The following is a 21,744-nucleotide window of genomic DNA, read 5'->3' as shown; positions in this document are numbered from 1 at the left end:
TGAAAATTCTTAATTGGTTATTTCTACTTGAACAGTAATTTCCCCCCCCCTCTCTCTTTCTCTCTCTCTCTCTGTGTGTGTGTGTGTGTGTGTGTGTGTGTGTGTGTTCAAAGGGCACGAGGATGAAGCACAAGGTACGGAAGCATTACAGGGGCAGGCATGGACAACACTATCAACGTGTTATCGTGGTCATGATGATAACCCCTGATTTGAAGACATTGGCGGCATGACAGAGCATGCATGGCTTTACCGCGGCTCCCACACGCGCTAACGGTGGTACAATAGCAGTGTTGCATCTCTATACAAATAGTCACGAATCGGTGTGGTATATTCTATCTGTCATGTAATGCATTTCCACCACAGGAAGCAATGCACAATGAAAACCATCATGCTGAGTGGTGTGCCGTGAGTGCAGCATGATGGACAATATTGGGAAGGCGATGTCTGCAAAGTCATCCCGCCGGGAAGCTATCGGGAGAAAAAATATAAATATTCCTGATCATGGTATAAATGCAACCATAATATTTTAGTAATGACAAAATGAACACGCCTCTCCGTTGTAACCAGCCCCATGCAAAGTTTCAAAAGTTTGAAGCCGTAATAGTATTGCAAAATTTGAGATTACATGATGTTATTAGACTTCGGTTTTCATGTGGGTGGAAAGGAAACAATTAATAAACCTTAGTTACATTCATGAAATGACACAATATAGGTACTCTAGTACATTCTCGAAGTATTTGTTCAAATATGAATCTTCTCAGCTGAGCAAAATAAACATGGCGGCGAGGTCACGTCCTGGAGGCGGGGAGTGAGACTTACCCAGCAATAATACACGCACCTTGCATCAAGTGGGCTTGGATATTGTTCACCGCAGCAACAAACGGTAGAGGAAGTTGATGAGTTCGCCACAAGGGAGCCCAGACCCCGCCGGGGCCGAGGAGGGCGCCAGGTAAATGTTGCTACCCATGACTCTCCTGAAAGTGCAGAAGTCCCGCCGTGATGCCTGGGCGTTACCTGGCCCTGCTGGTGCTGCGGCAGGGGCGTAGGTGCCGCGGGGCCAGGCAGCGCGTTGGGGAGACACGGTGTGGAGGGGCATGGTGGTGGTGCAGGGTTGCTTGTAGTGCCCCGCCACCACCCTGGGCTGCCGCGCCGCCCCGGTGTGTGGTGTCTGCCTGTGGCGTGATGACATGTGTACTGCCGTCATGGGCCTCTGTTTATTTCTGGTCGCTTTAATATATTATTAGTCTTGCATGTGTTTTAAACGTTTCAGGTTATTATATGATGAAACCTGCTGCAAATTCATTTTAGCATATGTAGACAGGTAGATAATTCCCCTCAAGGAAAAAAAAAAAGGGAAAAGTTGAAGTGTGTTATCTAAATAAATCCAAGCTTTTTCTAATCTCTAGCCTTGCTGGTCTCAAGCAAAACAATACTTTCTAGGGGCCTTGCCTCTTACCCCTGGTGGCAGGCGAGGGTCTGCTAAGCTGCAAAACAGTGTGGTATTTGCAGCAGCAATGGATTATTTCTTTATACCCTGCAAGATTATCGTCCTACATTGTTTAATGTTAGGTGGGACTTCGATTCACATAGTTATTTAATTTAACACTTTTAAAATTTTGTATTATTGTTATGCCCTCAGCCCTCCCAAGGATGTTGGCAGCCATTGGTTTAGGGGTGGGCGTAACAAACCCACCCCGCAGGGTGCAAGTGGGCTCAGATGGTTGGACAGGCTGCTCTTTTTTTTTTTCATGTATTGCCAGGCTCAAGAAAACAGTGTGGTTGTTCGCATGTGTTTATTACCACAAGTACTGGGCACAGGCACACCAGTGGGAAGAGAGGAGGTGGTGCAAGTGGTTCAGCTGGTCCTGCTTGGTCTGACTGGCCCTGTGTAGCTACCCTTGCTCCTTACCTACACCCTGAACATATTTCACACACACACACACACACACACACACACACACATAGGGACACGGGGAAAGAGGACTGGGTAAACTAACATCAGGAGTCTGACCTTCAGTACTACTCAAGATCATTTATTACTACACATATGTACTTGATACTAATTCATAATACAGTAAGTTTTAAAGATTTATGTAATTAATCTTTCCTAGTAAATGTGTTGTGTTTGAATTTGACATAATTTGAAGTGCAACTCATTATTCTGAAAAGCAGTTGCATTGCTGTGCAGTGTATTTGTTAATCAGATCTCAAATATATATATATATATATATATATATATATATATATATATATATATATATATATATATATATATATATATATATATATATATATATATATATATATATATATATATATATATATATATATATATATATATTTCTTAGAAAAATTAAATGTACAGTTGATTGCAGTTTACAAATATAGAGTTTACAAACATGATTAATAAGCTGCAGTTCACAACAAAATACCATATCTCTAATTAGACACATGACAGGTGCACACATTCATCATGCAGAAAAAAAAATAACAGTGTAAATGGATGTGTATCCATCACAAAGATGTTGTGTATGTGTGTGTTTGAATGTAGGTGAGTCTCATGAGGGAGAAGATAGAGGGCGTGTGTGCTGCTAAGCCATTGTGTTCATCTGTTGTCTTGGCCAGTGAATATGTGATTAATTCACTGGATTGCATGCTGCTGCATTGTCATGGTTACCACACTTAGCTGTAGGATACTGATGTCCTTCTATCTCAGCATCTGTATTTATTCACTTGCTCACTCACTTGATGTACACTCCTTGCCACTATTAACTCTTCTTGTCCATTCCGAAATATCTGCATCTTTGCCACTTAGTAACCACTTAAGTAACCACTTCAGTGGTTACTTAAGAGGAACTGCTGGGTGCTCAAATATAGTGCACAGGTGTTTCAGTACTCACCTGGTTTGCTTCCCCTAGTGTCACTTTGTTAGATAGGTTAAGGTTAGGGCCCAGGGAAAAAAGAAGCAGTAGTCACTGACTTACTGACACTTCCTTATCTTGACAACAGATGCCTAGTGGGATTATGTATGTGTTTATTAATAGACTTGACAGATGCTTAGAAAAAAAAGGATGGCAAAGTTGGATGGATGTTAAGTCCTACTTCACTGTAGCGTATTGGATTTCAGTGGGGCTTTTATTTTGCTGCCTCTATATTTTTTCTTGTCATATGAATAGAAGGCTGGTTAATGATTTCTGCTCAGTATCTGCATTTAGTCAGTAGATTTAATGTATGATCTGGTAAAATTGTATCCATGGATGGAAAGCCTCACCTTGACTATTATCCTGTTTTACCAATCTTGTACACTTCCTTGTTATTGATCACTTTATTGAGTCTTCAGTCAGGATGGTTCCAAAATGTACAAAACAGCACTAGGAGAATAAGAAATAATTTTGTGATATAACTAGCATCCAAGACTTTGACATAACTCATCTGTGAAAGAGATTATAAAGTATGAGGAAGAGGAACAGGAAACAACCTAAAAAAAATCATGATCTGGATACTCATGATAGTATATTTTTTTCTTTACAGTAATGAGACTATAGGTAATGAGGAAGAGGCTGGAGCGCAATCAGAGCAGGGAGGGTCCTCTTGGCCACAGCCACAAGACACGGATATGAAGCGAGCAGCTGCCCAACTCATAGAAAAATACTACTTCCAGCTGACAGTTGGATGTGGTAATGCTCACTGTGATAACCCCAACTGTGCCTCCTCAGGCAAGGTGAGTACACAGGTAACCAGTGTGGGGGGTGATGCAGCCAGTGTAAAAAGCTTAAGCAGGTATGTTTTAAATGTGGGACAAGTAAGGGAGCCACAGTCCTTTGTTCTCATGTCTGGTGCACTGAATGGTTTAATGAGAGTTGGCAGCAATGTGTTTATATCATGATGTATTTGGTGTATCGGGAGGAAGAGTTCTTTGTATCAATCAGATAATGGTGCCAGTGGGAATAAAGCAAGGTTTTGTTGCTTCTCACAAAATGTGTCAGCTTGTATACGTACCAGGTAAGAACAGGTGGTTTTGCAGACAGTGTCGTCCCTCACACCCAGTTGTCTTGTTCCCAGCCAGACAAGGCACCTCAGAATATTTATACACCACTGCTGCATGATATTTTTAGCATTGCTACCCTGCTGTGTGCTTATTACAGTTGTGATGAATCAAGTACTCTCTTGATTGTCACTCTCCCTGTGTTGCAGGTTGGTACCCTGACAAGTAATGAGGCAGCAGGGAAGGCACTCCAACTATGTGCTGCCCGTGCCAGACTGTGTGAGGTGGTGGGTGCCAAGGTTCGCCGGGCTAGTCAGTCCCTGACATTGGAGGCAGGTGTTGCCTCCTCTGTGTCTGGGAAGGGCCACAGCTCTGCCTCAGGAAACACTGCCACATGTTCCCTGGTGCAGGATGTCAACATGGCCAGTGTGTCCACTCCCAGCTCTGCCCTGCCCCCTCTCTCCCCCATGGTGGATGGTCTGAACACAGCCACGGGCCTCACCGAGGAGACACTTGTCCACACTATAGCTGAGTGTCGCAGTTCTAACAATTATGCTAAACTTAGACGATTGTTGTGGGCAGTATTTTCAAATGAAATTGCCCTCAGACACAGCTTTATACAGAGATCTGAACCTGTAGAGAAAAAGAGTGAATTGCTAGTTAGGAACAAAAGTAAAGACAATGAGGGTGCCCAGAGCAAGGAAGAGATCCGAGCACAGGAGGAAGACCTGGACAAGGATCTGGACAGTGCCGAGGACACCGCCTGTGAGGGGGAAGCAGCGGCATGTGCCGAGGCGACCCCTGAGGGAGACACCAAAGACCCCTGTAAAGATTTTGCCACCACTCCAAATTCAACTGCCTTAGATATCAGTGAGGTGCGGCGGGCATACGCGGCACTGTTTGAATGTCCTGAGGCGGAATTCAGCAGCACCCTGACCAATGCAGTGGTGCAGCTCCTGTCGGACTCTCTGGGCATCCAGCTGCGGGTGTACAAGGATGCCTTTTCTGCCATACCCAACAACATCAACATTTTTATCATCCTGTTGGAGAGTCCAGCACTCAACACCACCGACTTCATTGAGGGCGTTATGCCCAGCCTGTGCCGCACCATTGGCCAGCTGCCTGAGAGGGATCAAGCACACCTCACCCGCCACCTGGCCTCCTGGGAGGCTCCCCGCCTACACCGTCTGCTGGAGAGCCTTCACCAGCTCATCACCATCCGCCTCCTCACCACTGAATTTATACAGGACTTCACCATCAATGATGAGGAAGCCATCACTTCTGCCACACAAGTCATGAAGCTACTCTTCTACGCTAGCATCCTTGGTGGCAAGTTGGACACCCCACTCCTACGGGATCTTCCCGCAGAGGATCCCAGCCTGGAGCCATCCACCCACGAGGATCCCTTCAGTAGTGTAGGCAAGGACTGGGCTGCCCGTCCCCCACCCAAAGACTCCTTAGGCTCGCTGTTGGGTATACACGTCCTGGATGCCCGAACACCCCTCGTGCCCTTGTCTGAGTTCTATGATGACTTCTTGAGTGACCAACTGGAGATGGACCGGGACTTTGCACTGTACAAGGCGGGCAGCAGCGACAAGTTCAGCTTCCTCTACTACCCCTTCATCCTGACGCCAGCCACCAAGGCACTGGGGCTCTACTATGACAACAGGATACGCATGTACTCTGAGCGCCGCATGAGCATCTACCAGCAGTTGATCGAGGGAATGGCAGCCAACCCCTACCTGAAGCTGAGGGTGCGGCGAGACCATATCATTGACGATGCCTTAGTGGAGGTGAGTTGTTGCTGGAAGTTGTGGGATGTGCCCTCTCTCTGGCTGGTGTTTTATGTTTGTGGCAGATAGATGATGTGAGGATATTTTCAAAGTATTACTGGTATTTTCTGTTTAAAGTTGGCAAATACATGTTCTTTTAATTTTTTTGTAAGATTAGTGATACAATAGGGAGGTATATTGGTGACAAAAGATCAACGGACAAGAGAGACAAGGAATAAACGTTGGATGTGTTATTGAGTAAGGGGACAAGTTGGTCATTGTGTACAGCTTTGTCTATGAGGGATATATGAAGGTAATATTGCTTACTCTGTTTTCTCTGAGCTCTGAAATGAAAATATGAACTAAAAATCCTGTAGATTAATGGTTTTCATTTCTTGGCTCATCTGAAATAAAGTGGTGTAGAAGAACTTGCGTGGTTGAAGCTTTACTACATCTGTCTGTCTGTCTGTCTTTTTTTTTAACAGGAGTGAAGTCATCTTTGAGGGTGAAACTAACACTTTCCATTGTAGTGGTTAGCAATTCCTTGCTGTAGAACAGTGAGGTTTGATATATTCTTCCTGGATCAAAAAATTGTCAGCAAAAGGCAATAATTCAAGAGACAGAGTGGAGTAGAATCAGTTTAGTATGGCTGATTTATTCCAGCTCTCTTTTCTTGCTCATTTTAGTAACATTTTGTTTCATATAAATTTTTCTCCCACATTTCCTTTTTTCTTTCAATATTTCCATGTGTTCAGAACAGCTCCTCATACTCTTCTAGTAATTTCTTGAGGACGGTGCATGTTTTTTTTTTTTTATGTGACTTCATTTTAACTTTTTGTTGTACTGAGTAACAGACAGCAAACCTTGTCTTGTTATTTGCCCTGTAACCCTCACCCTTTTAGTGTCAAAGCAAGGATGTATTCAAAGCACGCCATTACATCATCATTGCTTTGCAGCTGGAGATGGTGGCACTGGACAATCCTGGAGACCTAAAGAAGCAGATGGTAGTGGAATTTGAGGGGGAGCAGGGCATTGATGAGGGAGGCTTGAGCAAAGAGTTCTTTCAGCTGATTGTGGAGCAGATCTTCAACCCAGATTATGGTGAGCAGGGATTTATTCATTGGTATTGAAATTAAAATACCGCCTGATTGCATTTGTCTTGCTTGAGTAAAGTTTACATTGCAGCAATTAATTAATTGCATTGAGTTAAAATTATAAGATTTTATGTAGATAATTTGCCTTTGTAGTTCAGTAAAGTATTGACATACAACATGTTTATCTTTTAAGATGATAATTTACATTGTGGAAAATGACAGGTCATAATCCTGAATAGACTTCACTAGGATATGCTTCAAGCTGTCCTCCACTGGTAGGCTTGTGCTTGAAGGGCAGTGAAAGAGTGATTTAAATGTTTAAACAAAATCATAATGTACCAGATTGTCCGAAATAGAAATTTTTTTGAAGTACAAAAAGTTGGTGTGCCTAAATATATATATGCTACATAAACACACTCATTGTTGCTCCTCAGACAGTGTTTGTGAATGCTGCACTAACCATAGCTGTCTATAGAAGAAGTATTTTCATAAAACTGTCCTGAAATGGAGTGCAATCAACATTATGTATTTTATGAACTTCTTCATACCTACTTTCTTTACTAGTAACAGATATCATGTCACTGTGAACACTGAGGCATCCATGTGTTTTATCCCCAGCTATGTTTTGCTTCAATAATGAGAGTCGCACATTCTGGTTCAATCCAAACTGCTTTGAGAATGATGCACAGTTCACGCTGGTGGGCATCGTGTTGGGCTTGGCCATCTACAACAACGTGATCCTGGACGTGCACTTCCCACCCGTCATGTACAAGAAGCTGTGCAGCAAACCGGGCTCCTTCCATGATCTGCGGGACTGGAACACGGTGAGGGGTCCTGTGTGCTCATCTAGTAGTAGTAGTACTAGTAGTAGCATTAGTAGCAATAGTTGTTGACCAAGTGCAGTACACCTTTGCAACAGTCTTTTCTCCTGGTTACATTCACTATACCTTACTATATTCACTGCAATCTGAAGTCCATTAAGTTTCCTCATCCATGATGCCTTCTCAGATTCCACAGCTTTGTAATGAGGGTCTTTTTCCTGTCATGCTTGCAGATTTTTATTGTATTACTTCTCAGATATTTGCTTCAATTTGTCAGCAAATACTTTTTATTACTCAAGTTTAAGTTCTTTCTTTTCTCTTTTGATCTAATGTGATATTGCATATTTCTGTTGTTTATTCCTCTTTTGTAATATTTATGTTTTGATGTGTAGTTCTCTCTTGATTCTTTTTTTCCTTTTTTTTTTAAACTTTGCTACTCACCTTTAGAGAGAGAGAGAGAGAGAGAGAGAGAGAGAGAGAGAGAGAGAGAGAGAGAGAGAGAGAGTATAATATAAAGTCCCCTTCATTCGTGATATTCCCTTCCTCCTCAGACACTAGAATCAAACCCCTTCATTGCCATCCCTCCCTCCTCAGACGCTGTACCGGAGCCTGGTGGAGTTGCTGGAGTATGAGGGTGATGACCTGGAGGAGGTGTTCATGCAGACCTTCCGTGTGGGCTACCAGGACGTGTTTGGCACCAGCCTCACCCATGACCTTAAGACTGATGGTGACAACATCCTTGTCAGCCAGGCCAGCAAACATGTATGAACGCCTCCTTATGTTTGCTGTTGTTGCTTTGTCATTTTATTCACTTCCTTGTGTTTGTCATTGTTGTTCTGTCATCCCATACACTTCCTTGTGTTTGCTGCTATTGTTTTGTGATTCCATCTTGACTAAATATTCTTTTTATGTATCTTTTTTAAGTTGCTTGTGAAATAATAGCCATTTTGTCTTGGTTTACAGGCACAGAATTTGAATGTATTAATGATATCTAAATACATAGAAGAATGTATTAAATGGAGAGAGTTAAAATCCAGTTTATTCCATTTGTATGAATGTTAGATTTACAAATTATGTAAGAAATGTAAATTGCTTATAAGTAGCAATTCATGAGAGGAAGAGTGACATGCCAGAGAAATGCATTGTGAAGGTTTCTTTGTTGTCTCATCAAAATATTTATATCTATGAATGAAAAGGTGGATTTTTTTGTCCTTTCATATCCAAGATTTCCGCTTCCGTATAGATGTAAAGGTTGTGTCACATCCCTTGTGTTCTGTCACCAGGAGTTCGTGGAGCTGTATGCTGACTTCCTCCTCAATAAGATGGTGGAGCGGCAGTTCCGTGCCTTCCGTCGGGGCTTCAACATGGTGACGGACGACTCACCGCTGGTCAACCTCTTCAGGCCCGAGGAGCTGGAGCTGCTCATATGTGGCTCCCAGGTGGGTGGTGTGCTGAAGGTGGTGGTGGTAGTGGTAGTAGTAATGACAGCAGAATGGGAAGTGTTTATTGTTTACTACTTCATCTTATGGGTGTTCTGAATGTAATTTGGTTCTCTCTGAGGTTATGGCTGTATTTTATTTAGACCTTAGGTTTATTGGTTTATTACTTCCTTAGATAGATTTAGCATTAGTTATGGGCAGAAAGCTTATGTCTTGTGTCTTTTTTGTTTTGTGTTTGGGCTTCCTGAATGTTTTATAAGGCTAAGACAGGAATAGGAACAAGGCATGTGTTGTGGCTTGAATCTTAACCAGGGATGTATTGAATGATTTAAAGTACAGCATCAGTGGAGTTGCATGGCACAATATATACTAGTGGGTAGGGAGATGAAGAGCTTATCAACACTATCCCTACACTTTAAAGCTTTGTTGCCATTTGAGCATCCAGCAATACATGCCTTAACTTATCATAAGAAAATAAGAGCTGCAAGCAGCCATCAGGCCTACACATGACAGTCCCTGTATGAAACATCCCCACCTATATATCCACCTATCATCCCCATTCATAAATTTGTCAAGTCTTTTTTTGGACCTCTGACAAGCACCTCCCTTCCAACAGCACTACGACTTCATGGAACTGATGAAGTCGACTGAGTATGATGGTGGCTACACCAGTGAGACCCCCATTGTGCAGGCCTTCTGGGAGCTGGTGCATGACATGACCACTGAGGACAAGAAACGTCTCCTGCAGTTCACCACGGGGTCAGCCAGGGTGCCTGTCGGGGGCCTGGCCAGACTGAAGCTCATCATTGCAAGACATGGCCCGGACTGTGACAGGTGTGACAGTGAGGCAGTCATGCAGGTGTCCAGAGAGCATGCATGGTGCAGAGATATGATCATGAATGGTGCATGAAAGATTAGGAACGGTGCATCAAGAGGACTAAGGGAACAGAGGATCACATTATGCAAGATTAGAAGTGGTATGGGAAAGGATTAAGAGTGTAGAGGATTGGAGTTTTATATATATATATATAAATTATCCATCTCTGTACACAAGAAGGTAACTGTCACATATACGAGTCTCATGAATTTTTACTTTTACTGTTGGGATTGTGCATAAATGTTTTCTTGTTCAGGAAGTTTCCCTTTTTAGTTATTTGTTACACAGAGGAAAGATCAAAATGCAGGGAATCCAGACACCACTATAACACAAGTTGCCATGACAGTGAAAGACACACTGGGGATGCAATAGCCTTATGAACTCAGAACCCTCTTATGATCAGCGAGATGCTCCAGGAACGCAAACAGAAAGAGCTGCTAAGAAGTATGTAATGAATGTGGATTGTTTTCCTCCACTATTAACTTTACTGCTGTCTTGCAGGTTGCCAACTGCTCACACCTGCTTCAACGTTCTCCTTCTTCCGGAATACTCTAGCAAAGAGAAACTGAGGGATCGTCTTTACAAGGCCATCAAGTACGCACAGGGCTTTGGAATGCTCTGAGGAAAGCCGGTGAGGAGGCACCTGTTGACAAGTGTGTGTCTTTGCTACTTGTCTGTGGTGGGTGTAGGTGCTGCAGGCCAAGCTGATCTGAAAGCCGTGCCTTGCCCTTCCTGGCCCCTTTTTGAGAGGGCAGCTGATTGGTACACTCAAAAATTACCCATACCCTAAACAAATTTTTTTTAGAATGTTAATTTGGAAACATTTAGAATTAGAGGCTGTTAATAAGTACCACATTCCGCTGAAAGGTGGGCTAGGCGTGTGTGACTCGGATCAGTTTAGCATATACTGATAGAAATAGTAATTTTAGTGCTATATGCATATTCCAGCTTTTTTAGTATATGCATTTTGTGGATGCCATCTGATGCTAGTTAGGGGACTTACTGGTTACCTAATTGGTTACCTAATCCACCTTCTGTTGTGGGTGGGATTTATTATATGAACATAGTACTAGTACAGTAGTTAAGGCAATATTCTAATAAACTCTTAAGACTTATCATGAAGATGTCATGAAGATGGCAGTGCTGAGATATACACATACCTTTGCAGTGGATATTGCAATGTAGCATCTTATACATACCTTTTGTATGGGATTTGTGTGTTTTATCATATAAATTACACTTTTGTATGGGATTGGTGTGTTGCATCATATAAATTACACATCTTTTTTTAGATGTGCTTTTAGTTGGAATCCAGGTATTTGGCACCAACTGGAATCCAGGTCCCAATGGCACCAACAAGAGTGAGGAGGGATGCAGTGAGAGCAGCCAAAATGAGGATTGGAAAATAATGCAACTACAGTGGAACCTCAGTTCTTGAATTTAATTCCCAAACGCCATTTGAAATCCTAAGTGTTCAAAAAACTATTTTTCCCATAAGAATCAATGTAAAATGATTAATCCATTCCCAGACACCAGTCTTCAGTCTTAGTGGCTTATGGCAGATGCTCCCACTGCCAAGATGGCTGCTTCTCATCTCTAGCTCATGAATTTTCAGCAGGATCACATTTACCTTATTACAGGTTGAATAACTGTCTTACACCACTCTGTGTCCCTCCAAATGTATATGAAAACGAAGCCGATATTCACCAAGAAACAATAAATTATTAACAAATGGCAGCTTTTGCACAATGTCTTGATATTTGAAATCAAGTAACTTTGTTCTAGAACTGGATTATGGTACCACAACCAAAGCAGTAAGTTCAAAATTTAGTTCAAGAACTGAATTTAGAAAATGGATGCGTTCGGTAACCGAGGTTCCATTGTATGTTCTATTGAAGAAGTGTTTATTATGATACCTCAAAAACCTTCCAGAGAAACAACTAGGACAGTTTAAAAAAATATATAAATAAATAAAATAAAAATCAATCAACATCACTATGGCTGGAGAAACAACTAGGACACGTTAAAAAAAAAAAAAATTACATATATAAAAAAATCAGAATCAACATCACTATGGTTGGGAGTCCTTAGAACTCTTGAACATTACAAGCTTGTGACTTGCAACACTTCAAGACCACAAGTCTGACACATAAGAAACAAACACAAGGAACAAATTTATTAGGATAAATGGTTCAGCAGTATCACAGTCTTGGGGGAGCAGGAGCAGGAGCAGCAGCAGCAGCAATAGGGAAATTCCAATAGGAGAGGGATGGAGATCTGGGGAGAAGTGGTTGGTGTCAGGAAAGTGAAGTAGTCACCTAAAGTTTGACTAGAAAAGACATGTTAACTAAAGTTCGACTAGAAAAGGCATGTTATCTAAAGTCTGACTAGAAAAGGCATGTTATCTAAAGTCTGACTAGAAAAGGCATGTTAACTATATATTCATTGTCACTTAAAGCTAGTGTAATAATTTTCCTCATAAATTATGAAAGTAACTTGAAATTTTTCTTTCAGTTGGAGTGGAAAATGGAAAAGTGTTTTGCCCAGCCAGATATGCCTTGCTTCAGTTCAACATGATGCAGATTAGAAAGTTAAGTTGCCTTGATGAAAATCAGTGTACAAATTAAACGATATATTCTTATTCATTGCAAAATTTGCATGGCAGAAAAATACTACCATGTTATGACTTGATATTTTCCTATTTTATATGAGAGCTGAGATCCTTTAGTGTTTGTGGCCTTTGCAGGATATAAGTGTATCACTTTATCACACTTGTGCACTGGCGGCACTGTGCCATTACTTCATCGTGGGCTGTTGTGCATCACGGCATTGGCTATTCAAGACGGGCTTTTGTTCCCTGCAGCTAAATGGATGCTTCCTTTCTTTAATGAGCTGAAGTTTTTAAAGTTTCATTGCATTTTGCAGATGTTGCAGTTTACATTATGTAGAATTTTAGACTGTAGATAAATAATTTAAAATTTTGTTTACTCATAGGTTCCATAGACATGTTATTTTTTTAATCCATTTAGACCTCATAGGCATTTAAAAGTTCCGAAAATGCTCAGATTTTTAAGTAAATGCTAGAATATCACCACCTATGAAGAAATCTGTAGCACCTGGTACTATTGTGAATAAATTCAACTAAAGATTTGTACATAACATAGCGTGGCGAGATGAAGGTGTGCGATGTCACCTGTTGTTACATAGAAGGCTGTGCTGTGCTACAGTGTAACCAGACCATAGATAGAATCCACACGCATGTAACCGTTTTGTATAATTTGTCCATACTTTGAGATCCCAAGCATTACCTACTTACTGATCCTGAGGCTAATGTACCAAGCAGCACTGTTTTGCTGCTGAAGGTTTATACATTTTGTATGTGATACTTGAATGATAAGTGTAAATAAAGACAGCAAAATTCACGCATAAACTCACTTTTGGTCTTCCCTTTACTGTGAGAGGGATTACAGGGAGTGTGGGGAGGAGTGGTGATGGGGAGGAAGGGGCATCAGGTGGAGTGGGCCACACCTTGCTGAGGGACAAAATAATATGGTAAAGAAAGGGATAAAGGAAATTAATTACAATGAATGAAAATTATATATATATATATATATATATATATATATATATATATATATATATATATATATATATATATATATATATATATATAATGAAAAGTAAAGGAGATTAGTGCAAATGAGAAGATTATACACTAAACATGAAATTATAAACGTGAACATGGAATCTGGAAAAAAAAAAAAAAAACGAAGAATCTGAAGATGAAATCAGGATTTATAAAAAAGTTATGGAAATACAAATAGTTACACAAGTGAAAAATAAATTATTAAGTATTTATATGAAAATAAATGATAAGAAAAAAATAGTTATATGAAAATAAATGAAAAAATAGAAGACAAAAAATAGTTATATGAAAATAAATGAAAAAATAGAAGACTGAAGAAACAGACTACTTAAAGATGTTAAACTGAACAGTTAGGAAAGAACTCTTGAACACCCTGCAACGTGTTTGTTCTATCTACTATACTTGTGAAAACTTGAAAGAATGCGAAGATAATCGCATGAAAGTATATAAACAGCCATAAACGCTAATATACTTCGTACACTCAGACCAGAGTGTTAATGTAGGGTAATGTCACATTAGCTAATTATGTAGAATAATGCCACATTAGCTAATTATCAATCTGAAATTATGACAGCCGTCAGAATGGGTGAGAGCAAAGATCAGCGCGATTAGCAAGACAGTTTGGTGGGGTGGTGACCGAAGAGCGAGGCAGTAACGATAAAACAGCATTAATCTGAGCACTGGACGCATATGGGAACAATCATATCATTTGAGATTTTGCTTTGGGGAGGAGGCTGAATAAAATAAAGAACGAATACATCGGGGCACATCGCATGAGCGTCAGTTTGGGGACAAAAAAATTTTAGAGGCAGATTGAAACTGGGCATGTCAAGAGACGTGGACTGGAGCGTTCATGAATACTCCTGGACCACTGCTACTCCCTTTTTTGACTAGAGTAAAAAAAGCTAACCGGTGTTGCATGCACTAAATCAGCCATACTACGCATGAAGAGCGAATACCTGTGCACCGCCGTGCACTACGATAAGTTATGTCGTCTTCTAGCAACACTAATATTTGCATAAAATATCTACTCATTCTTACACAATTGTTTCCCCTGTCAATTATGCATCCCGTGCTTCATGCTACAGTAGAAACGTGTGCTGAGAAGCCATAGAGTGGCGCAAGGCGGACATCTTCCTGGCAACTATTGTGTTGCGCGAGTGTTGCAGTAGTGTTGCGTGTTGTGGTATCGTTGCGTGCACAAAGTTCCACGCACGCGCAATGTAATATATAAATGTATCCCGCGCACAGCGAGGATCTGCAGCAGTACTCTTCAGGGCCACCACAAGAGTAATTACTGCTTGTTCTCAATTATTTCAATTATTTCCTCAATCACAAAAATGTTCAATAACGAAAACGCATTTCCTTGCTTCATATTAACTATGAAAGTGCGAAACTTTCGGTGAAGTAACGTGTTAGCCATGAGGCACTACTTAGTAGCTCCACAGAGGTAAAGTTGGCACTACCTGCCGTGTGACAAACTACTCATACCAAAACACTTGTTTCACGCACTAAATATATATAAAAAAAAACTTACTACTGTAATAAAAAAAAATAAATAAATAAATAAATGTCTGGAAATGTGACATGTTCCCGTTAGTCACCAAAAACTTTTGACTAAAAACAACAAAAAAGTAACACGACACCTGTGTACTATAACTTAAATACTGAACAGCGAAACAAGAAAAACACTGAACAAGTATTTGTGGAAGAACAGCGACTAGGCGAGGCTTGGACACATCATCCGGGAAACTAGCAGAGAAAAAGAGTTACATAGTTACACAAAAAACAAGTCCAACAGACCTTGCGGTGTGATTATCAAGTAACCTTTTTACTTTGATTCACCTGCAACGAGGAATTACCCTTACGTGTTTAACTGAGCAATAGTGGTTCATCCGATACTCAGGAAATGGATGGTTTTACTGCCATTTGATATCACGGGTTACACTTTACTGCCGCGCACATCCTCTCAAGGGAAGCCTGCGAAAAGGTATCGAGGTTGTCGAGATACAGATGAATAGAAAAGATGAAAATTAGAACAAAGGAAGTTAACGTAAAATGAAAAAAAGTAAACCGACTCCACCTAAATCCAGCGCCAAATGAGCTCATTTTTACAGCGCTCACACTGCAAGATCCTTTACCCACCAGCCCACTGCTTCCCTGCACTTCCCTCTTGCATCCCCTCACACGCACTTACTTCCTTCTGACATCCCTTCCTACCCCTCCTCTCCTCTCTTCTCCTTTCCTCATTCCCTCTTATCCACTCATCTCCCTTCCATCCACTCTTACACTTCAGTTTCTGCACACGAAGCCAGTAACCAGTTTGAAGCAGTACTGTGTGTGTGTGTGTGTGTGTGTGTGTGTGTGTGTGTGTGTACTTATTTTCGTACAAAGGATTTCAACTGAGCTTGTATTATCCTATCTACAGTACACAAGAAAGGCAAGAGACAAGAGACAGAGAGACAGAGAACCCACACCTTGCACAAGAAACATCCGCAAATTCAAAATGTCTCATATCTCAGAAGAGTGGTTACCTGCTGCTGGGTGATGGGGCGGCTACGTGACTCTGGGACTCCTCCACGGAAACTGCGTAGTAGCCTTACAGTGAGTCTGAACACAGCTCTGACTGAGGCCTTGTGAGTCATCGAACCACACATCACTGCAACACCACGAAGCTTCGAGTCATGCAGTGAAACATTTCAGTGATCGTCTGATAGTTAGAAATACAGAGAGAGAGAGAGAGAGAGAGAGAGAGAGAGAGAGAGAGAGAGAATTTTCAATAATACTTTGTGCATTTATGTGTGTGTGTGTGTGTGTGTGTGTGTGTGTGTGTGTTGTCGTAAATGGTGTAGGTGGCCGGGCAGGAGCAAGGCGAGTGAGTGGGAGTGAGGAGTGAGGAGGTTTATGGGGTCGGTGACTAATGTCCCGGGCAGGTTGTAACAAAAGGCCGGCGGGAGATACTATCGGGTGGACCTTTGCATTTACACAGTGGTAGCAGCTTTACGACGCGCGGGAGGTGTCAATTAGCACTCGTCCATTGTGCTGCGGGTTATCGCGCAGGGATCGGGGGTCGGGGAGGCGAGGGTCGCCCGCCACCACGGGCACGCCGCGCCCACACACTCCACTCTTAACGGTCCAGGCAGCCTCACTACTTACCTGAATATCAAATATCTCCATCGTAACTTCCTACATTGTAGTTAAGTTGACACTTGATCGCCCCATGACTGTCTTCGCTCGCCACGGCCGCCCAGGCGCGGCAGACCAACAGCGGCGCGGGGTGACTCGCAAACCCGGTCTTGCCGTCTCATGCACTTTGATGAGAACCACGTTATTAAGGCAAGTTCATATGCAGACTTACGTAAGAATAATGCAGGAAATCAAGGTAATACGTTGTGCGCGGCCGTGGTTATTAATTAGCTAGTTAAGGCTGAGATACGTGGTAGGAGGCAGTATCCAGAATAATGATTTAATGCACCACCGCCACCACCACTTCCCGGCAGTCGTGTTCGCAGGTTCTCATTTCCATCTCATCCGATCGGAACCTATTATCAAAGAGCATCACCGCGCCAGCTCTGCGCCGCGATGCTCCCCGCCCTCTCTCTCCTCAGACCGCGGAAAGTGATGCGTGCAGCTGTTCTCTCTCTCTCTCTCTCTCTCTCTCTCTCTCTCTCTCTCTCTCTCTCTCCAGCACCTTTATATTTAAATTAAATTCACCTGTAAGCATTAAATTGACATGACATACCTCCTTAATTCACTTCTGTAGTTTATCTTCCATGTACCGTACGAATGATTTCATGTTTAGTTATATTCGTTTTCTTTTCCCCTCTCTCTCTCTCTCTCTCTCTCTCTCTCTCTCTCTCTCTCTCTCTCTCTCTCTCTCTCGTGACTTTTAATCCGGGAGCCGCCCTGGAGCGAGGCCGGGTATCAGTAGGGCTATCTTGGGTGTCCGTGCGCTGGTCATCACCCGTGTCCGTGTGTGTCTGTCCCCTGATGAACCTTACCTGGTACCATTATCTCGCTCCTACACTGTAAACAACACGCTGTCCACCGCCCCCACTACTACCACCGCCACCACCACCGCCGCCGCCGCCTACCAGTACCCGGTGTCTTCTTAATCGTATTCTTCTCTTCACCAGTACTGCTATTTCTTCTCATCTATTCCTTCTTCTTTCTTTCTCCTATGCACTACATGCCAACGGCCTCCTCTTCTTTCAGTCTTCTTATCTATGTATGTCAGTTATTGCAGTTTATTTTTCCTAATCGTCTTTTTTTTCTCTTCTTCTTCTTCGTCTTTTTTCATCTCGTCCTCCTCTTTTCTTTCTCTTCCTAATCCTCCTCATCCTCCTCCGCTAGCATTTGCACCCCGTTTTCACTTAGTCTTCTTCATTTACTCCTCCTCCTCCTCCTCCTCCTTCTCCTCCTGCTCCTCCTCCTCTAGTCTCCCACACCACCACCTCCTCTTCTACACCTGCTCCCCGTTTTCCTACACAACTAACACCCACTCCTCATTATATCTCCACCTCCACCACCACCACCACCACCTCCTCCAGCAGACGTAAGGAAGAAGCCCAAGGGGAAATCCTGTCTTTTATCTGACGCATTTTTTTATCATTATCTATTTATTTTTTTTTAACTGGTCGATCAATAATACAGTTGCATATATAGAACTTCGTGTAGGTGGAAGCTGAGTCTCCGGTTCTCAAGAAAGTCTCACTGGTTCCCTTAGGTTCGTTCCTTCGAGGTGGTAGTGGTAGCGGTTCGTTCCTCTTTGAGTTGGGTTCGCTCATGAGGTTCCTAAGACTTAAATCGGGTTAGGGCGCCATCAGATGAGACCCCAAGCCTCAGGGATTATCGTGGGTCTCTTACAAGTAAACAATGCTAAATATAATCCTGTGTGTCACCAGCCAACCACTCACACGCACACAGACACGCACACACACGCCGCCTTCCTGTCCATCTACTTACCTGCCTTCCTACACACACACACACACACACACACACACATTCCTCCTCCACTAATTCTTCCATATCTTCTAAGGCTTTTAACATCTTCCTCTCTTTCTATCTTTCCTTAATTTCTTGTGTTCACTTTTTTTTCTTGCATTGTCTTGATTTTCTCTTCTCGTTTTCTTCGCTTTCTTCGTAATTCTTTTTTTCTCTTTTTGGTTTATCCGTTAGTCAGTTAGTTATTCACTTATTTTCTTGCGATCACCTCAATTTCTTCATGTTTTCTACACTTTGTTAATATTTTCTATACTTTTCTATCCCTCCCTACCTACTAGACAGACAGACAGAAGGAAACACAGTAAGACAGGCAGACACAGACAGATACATAGAAAGATAGACAGACAGACAGATAGAGAGAAAGACAGACAAACATGAACACACACACACACACATACACACACACACACACAGCCCCAGGGTCCAGGTAAGTGATAGGCGAGTCGTGTTGTCGTGAGGGCGAGATACGACCACAAGGACGCCCGTGAAGGGATATCAGGACCTGCACTTAGTCACCCACACTACTACTACTACTACTACTACTACTACTACTACTTCTCTCTTTTGTTTTGCCATTATTATTTTTGAAGGTTATCTTGTGACTCAGTTTTCGTTTTCATTTTCTTTTATTTATTTATTTATTTATTTTTTCTAAGGGAGTGTTTAATTTTGGAATTATTTGTGTAATCTGCCAATTCTCTCTCTCTCTCTCTCTCTCTCTCTCTCTCTCTCTCTCTCTCTCTCTCTCTCTCTCTCTTTCCATTCTTCTATTCCCTTCTTTATTCCCCCTTTCCTTCCCTACTCTTACACTCTTTCACCTAATAAACAACAACAACTCTCTGTTTAGTCCCTCATTCCTTCACTTCATCAAAAAACTCACGCATACAACACCCAATGCAAAACAAACGAAGACCTACACACTGAATTGCAATCTTTTTAACATACCCTCTCTCGTTTGTACCTCTCACCCGCTTGTTCTCTCTTCATCCACAAAACTCACACATACAACACCTTAAAACAAGAAAAACAAACGAAAACCTGCATGTTGTACTGCAATAATTTTTAACATCTTCTCTCGTCTGTATCTCTCGCCGCACGCCCGTTTTCTCCGCTCGCCTCCTCATCTCCTCACCCTCAGCTCGGCCTCACCGCCAAAACAAGCCCAAGAAGAAGGTTTGATTCCATGTTCTGAAATACTTAGCCTCCAAACTCCCTCCTGAGTAAATTACGACGATGTAGAACCCAAATTACTAGTGCTGTCTTCCCGGAAACTGACCAGTACTACCTCCTCCTCCTCCTCCTCCTCCTCCTCCTCCTTCTCCTCCGCAAGTCCGCAACCTACCCACCTCTTGTTCTCTCGTCTCTTTATCTTTTCTCTTTCTCTTTCTCCTCTCCTATTTTCTTACATTTTCTTTCTTCTAGTTTCTCTTTTCTTCTCTTCTGTTCTCTCTTTATCTTACTCCTACTCCTACTTTTCCTCCTCCTCCTCTTACTATTACTACTACTACTACTACAACCACATAAACAACAACAACAACAACAACAACAACAACAACTCCTTTCACTTAAAAAAATAAAATATAGACATGTATTCTTTCCTAATTCACCCATCCTCTCCTCTCTCCCTTTACCTCTCCCTCTCCCTCTCTCTCTCTCTCTCTCTCTCTCTCTCTCTCTCTCTCTCTCTCTCTCTCTCTCTCTCTCTCTCCCGCAACCCTTCAATTAGGCTGTCAGTGAGCACCGCCGCCGCCAGACTTGAAGGAGTTAATGAGTTAGTTTGGTCAGGAAAGCCTCGGAATTAGGCGAGGGGGAGCAGGGGCGGTGAGATTCATACGGTCACCACCGCCAGCACGGGTGATCGCCGCGCGCCACAGGAATGTCGCCTCCCTTTTTTGTGTGATACGTGCGAGTTACGACAGCAAGGGTGAGCCGCCGCCTTGGGTGTCCCGGGGGAATTAAAAGTCGGTGAAGGAATATATTGGGTGGTAGGGAGGGGTGGGAGAAAGAGAGGGAGAGAGAGAAAGGGGAAAATATATCAACGATGAAAGGAAAATGAGTGTGTGTGTGTGTGTGTGTGTGTGTGTGTGTGTGTGTGTGTGTGTGTGTGTGTGTGTGTGTGTTTTAATGTTTAGTTTGATCTGAAATGTTTCCTTTGTTTATGAACTTACTTTTATTTATTTATTTCTTATTATTATCTCACACGTAAACAAATGAAAGATATTTTTTTTGTGTTGTTATTTATTTTTTAAACGCCACACTGTCTCATGGCTCATCCTTTGATCTCGCGCGTGATTCACTAAAAGATGTTGTTTGTGTTGTCAGTGATTGCAAACGTCGCATTTTCATGTTTTTTTTTTTTTCCCTGATATATTTATTCATTTTATTTATTTATTTACTTCGATTTTTAAATGTACTATTGTCTCACAAGGACATTTTTTTTTAACTAAGGTCGTATTGGATTAAAGGAACGATGTTTTTTTTTTTTTTTATAATTAGTTAATTTAAACGCTATTTTCATATTAGCTTTTGTTTTGTTTCCGTTAAAGTTTTGTTATATGTTGAAATCTCAATGTTTATGTTCATTATACTTAGACTTATTTATAATTTTCCCCCGTTTTACAATGTTTCTGTCTGGTTATATTTATTACTTATCCGTTTGCTCCTTCCAGTAATTAATATGCTTTGTTTCCCGCAATGAACGGCAGACGCAGTGTTGGCCATCCCTTCCTTCAGTTATTTCATCGACTTACTAATAGATTACTTTAACTTTTTACTTTTTCCTTCTTCATCACTTTTTCTTGTCTCTTTATTCTTTCAACACAACCCATAATTGAATTCTCTCTCTCTCTCTCTCTCTCTCTCTCTCTCTCTCTCTCTCTCTCTCTCTCTCTCTCTCTCTCTCTCTCTCTCTCTCTCATTACACTTATTATCATATCCTTTACCTGCAAACCCAATCTTCTCCCTCTATACCCCCTCTCCCTCTCCCTCCCCTGCATCCTTCCCTTCCCTCCCCTACCCTGCCTCCCCAATACTCCTCCACTCCCTCTCTCCCTTTCCCGCCCCTCCTCCAGCCATCCACTCCTTCCCCATCCTCCCCCGTCCCTTC

At 42.0% G+C, this 21,744-nt stretch overlaps 1 protein-coding gene and 1 long non-coding RNA gene across 4 annotated transcripts; one reads left to right on the top strand and one right to left on the bottom strand.

Annotated features, from left to right (window-relative positions):
• The first annotated feature begins 739 nt into the window (after positions 1–739).
• On the top strand, positions 740–13,418 carry LOC135111645 (ubiquitin-protein ligase E3A-like). 3 transcript variants are annotated; one of them, XR_010273855.1, is made up of 10 exons: positions 740–949; positions 3,532–3,721; positions 4,195–5,778; positions 6,714–6,858; positions 7,470–7,675; positions 8,267–8,434; positions 8,956–9,111; positions 9,728–9,945; positions 10,490–10,667; positions 12,503–13,418. XR_010273855.1 is itself a non-coding variant. In XM_064025159.1 (10 exons), the coding sequence occupies exons 1-9, from the start codon at positions 897–899 to the stop codon at positions 10,608–10,610; spliced, it is 2,841 nt and encodes a 946-aa protein (XP_063881229.1). In that variant the 5' UTR covers positions 740–896; the 3' UTR covers positions 10,611–10,619; positions 12,503–13,418. The 3 variants fall into 3 exon arrangements, 2 of the variants coding, with proteins under 2 accessions (XP_063881229.1, XP_063881230.1); XM_064025159.1 differs by having other exon boundaries at positions 10,490–10,619; XM_064025160.1 differs by having other exon boundaries at positions 10,490–10,641.
• Positions 12,059–16,343, bottom strand: LOC135111646 (uncharacterized). Its single transcript, XR_010273856.1, has 3 exons — positions 16,169–16,343; positions 13,424–13,520; positions 12,059–12,265 (listed from the first exon to the last, which is right to left on the bottom strand). It is a non-coding gene; the product is annotated as an uncharacterized LOC135111646 (long non-coding RNA).
• Positions 16,344–21,744: the final 5,401 nt, after the last annotated feature.

The sequence above is a fragment of the Scylla paramamosain genome, chromosome 22 (assembly GCF_035594125.1).
Source record: "Scylla paramamosain isolate STU-SP2022 chromosome 22, ASM3559412v1, whole genome shotgun sequence".
Taxonomy (NCBI): Eukaryota; Metazoa; Arthropoda; class Malacostraca; order Decapoda; family Portunidae; genus Scylla; species Scylla paramamosain.
Note: the sequence above shows the minus strand (reverse complement) of the source record. Positions and strands in the feature narration are given on the sequence as shown.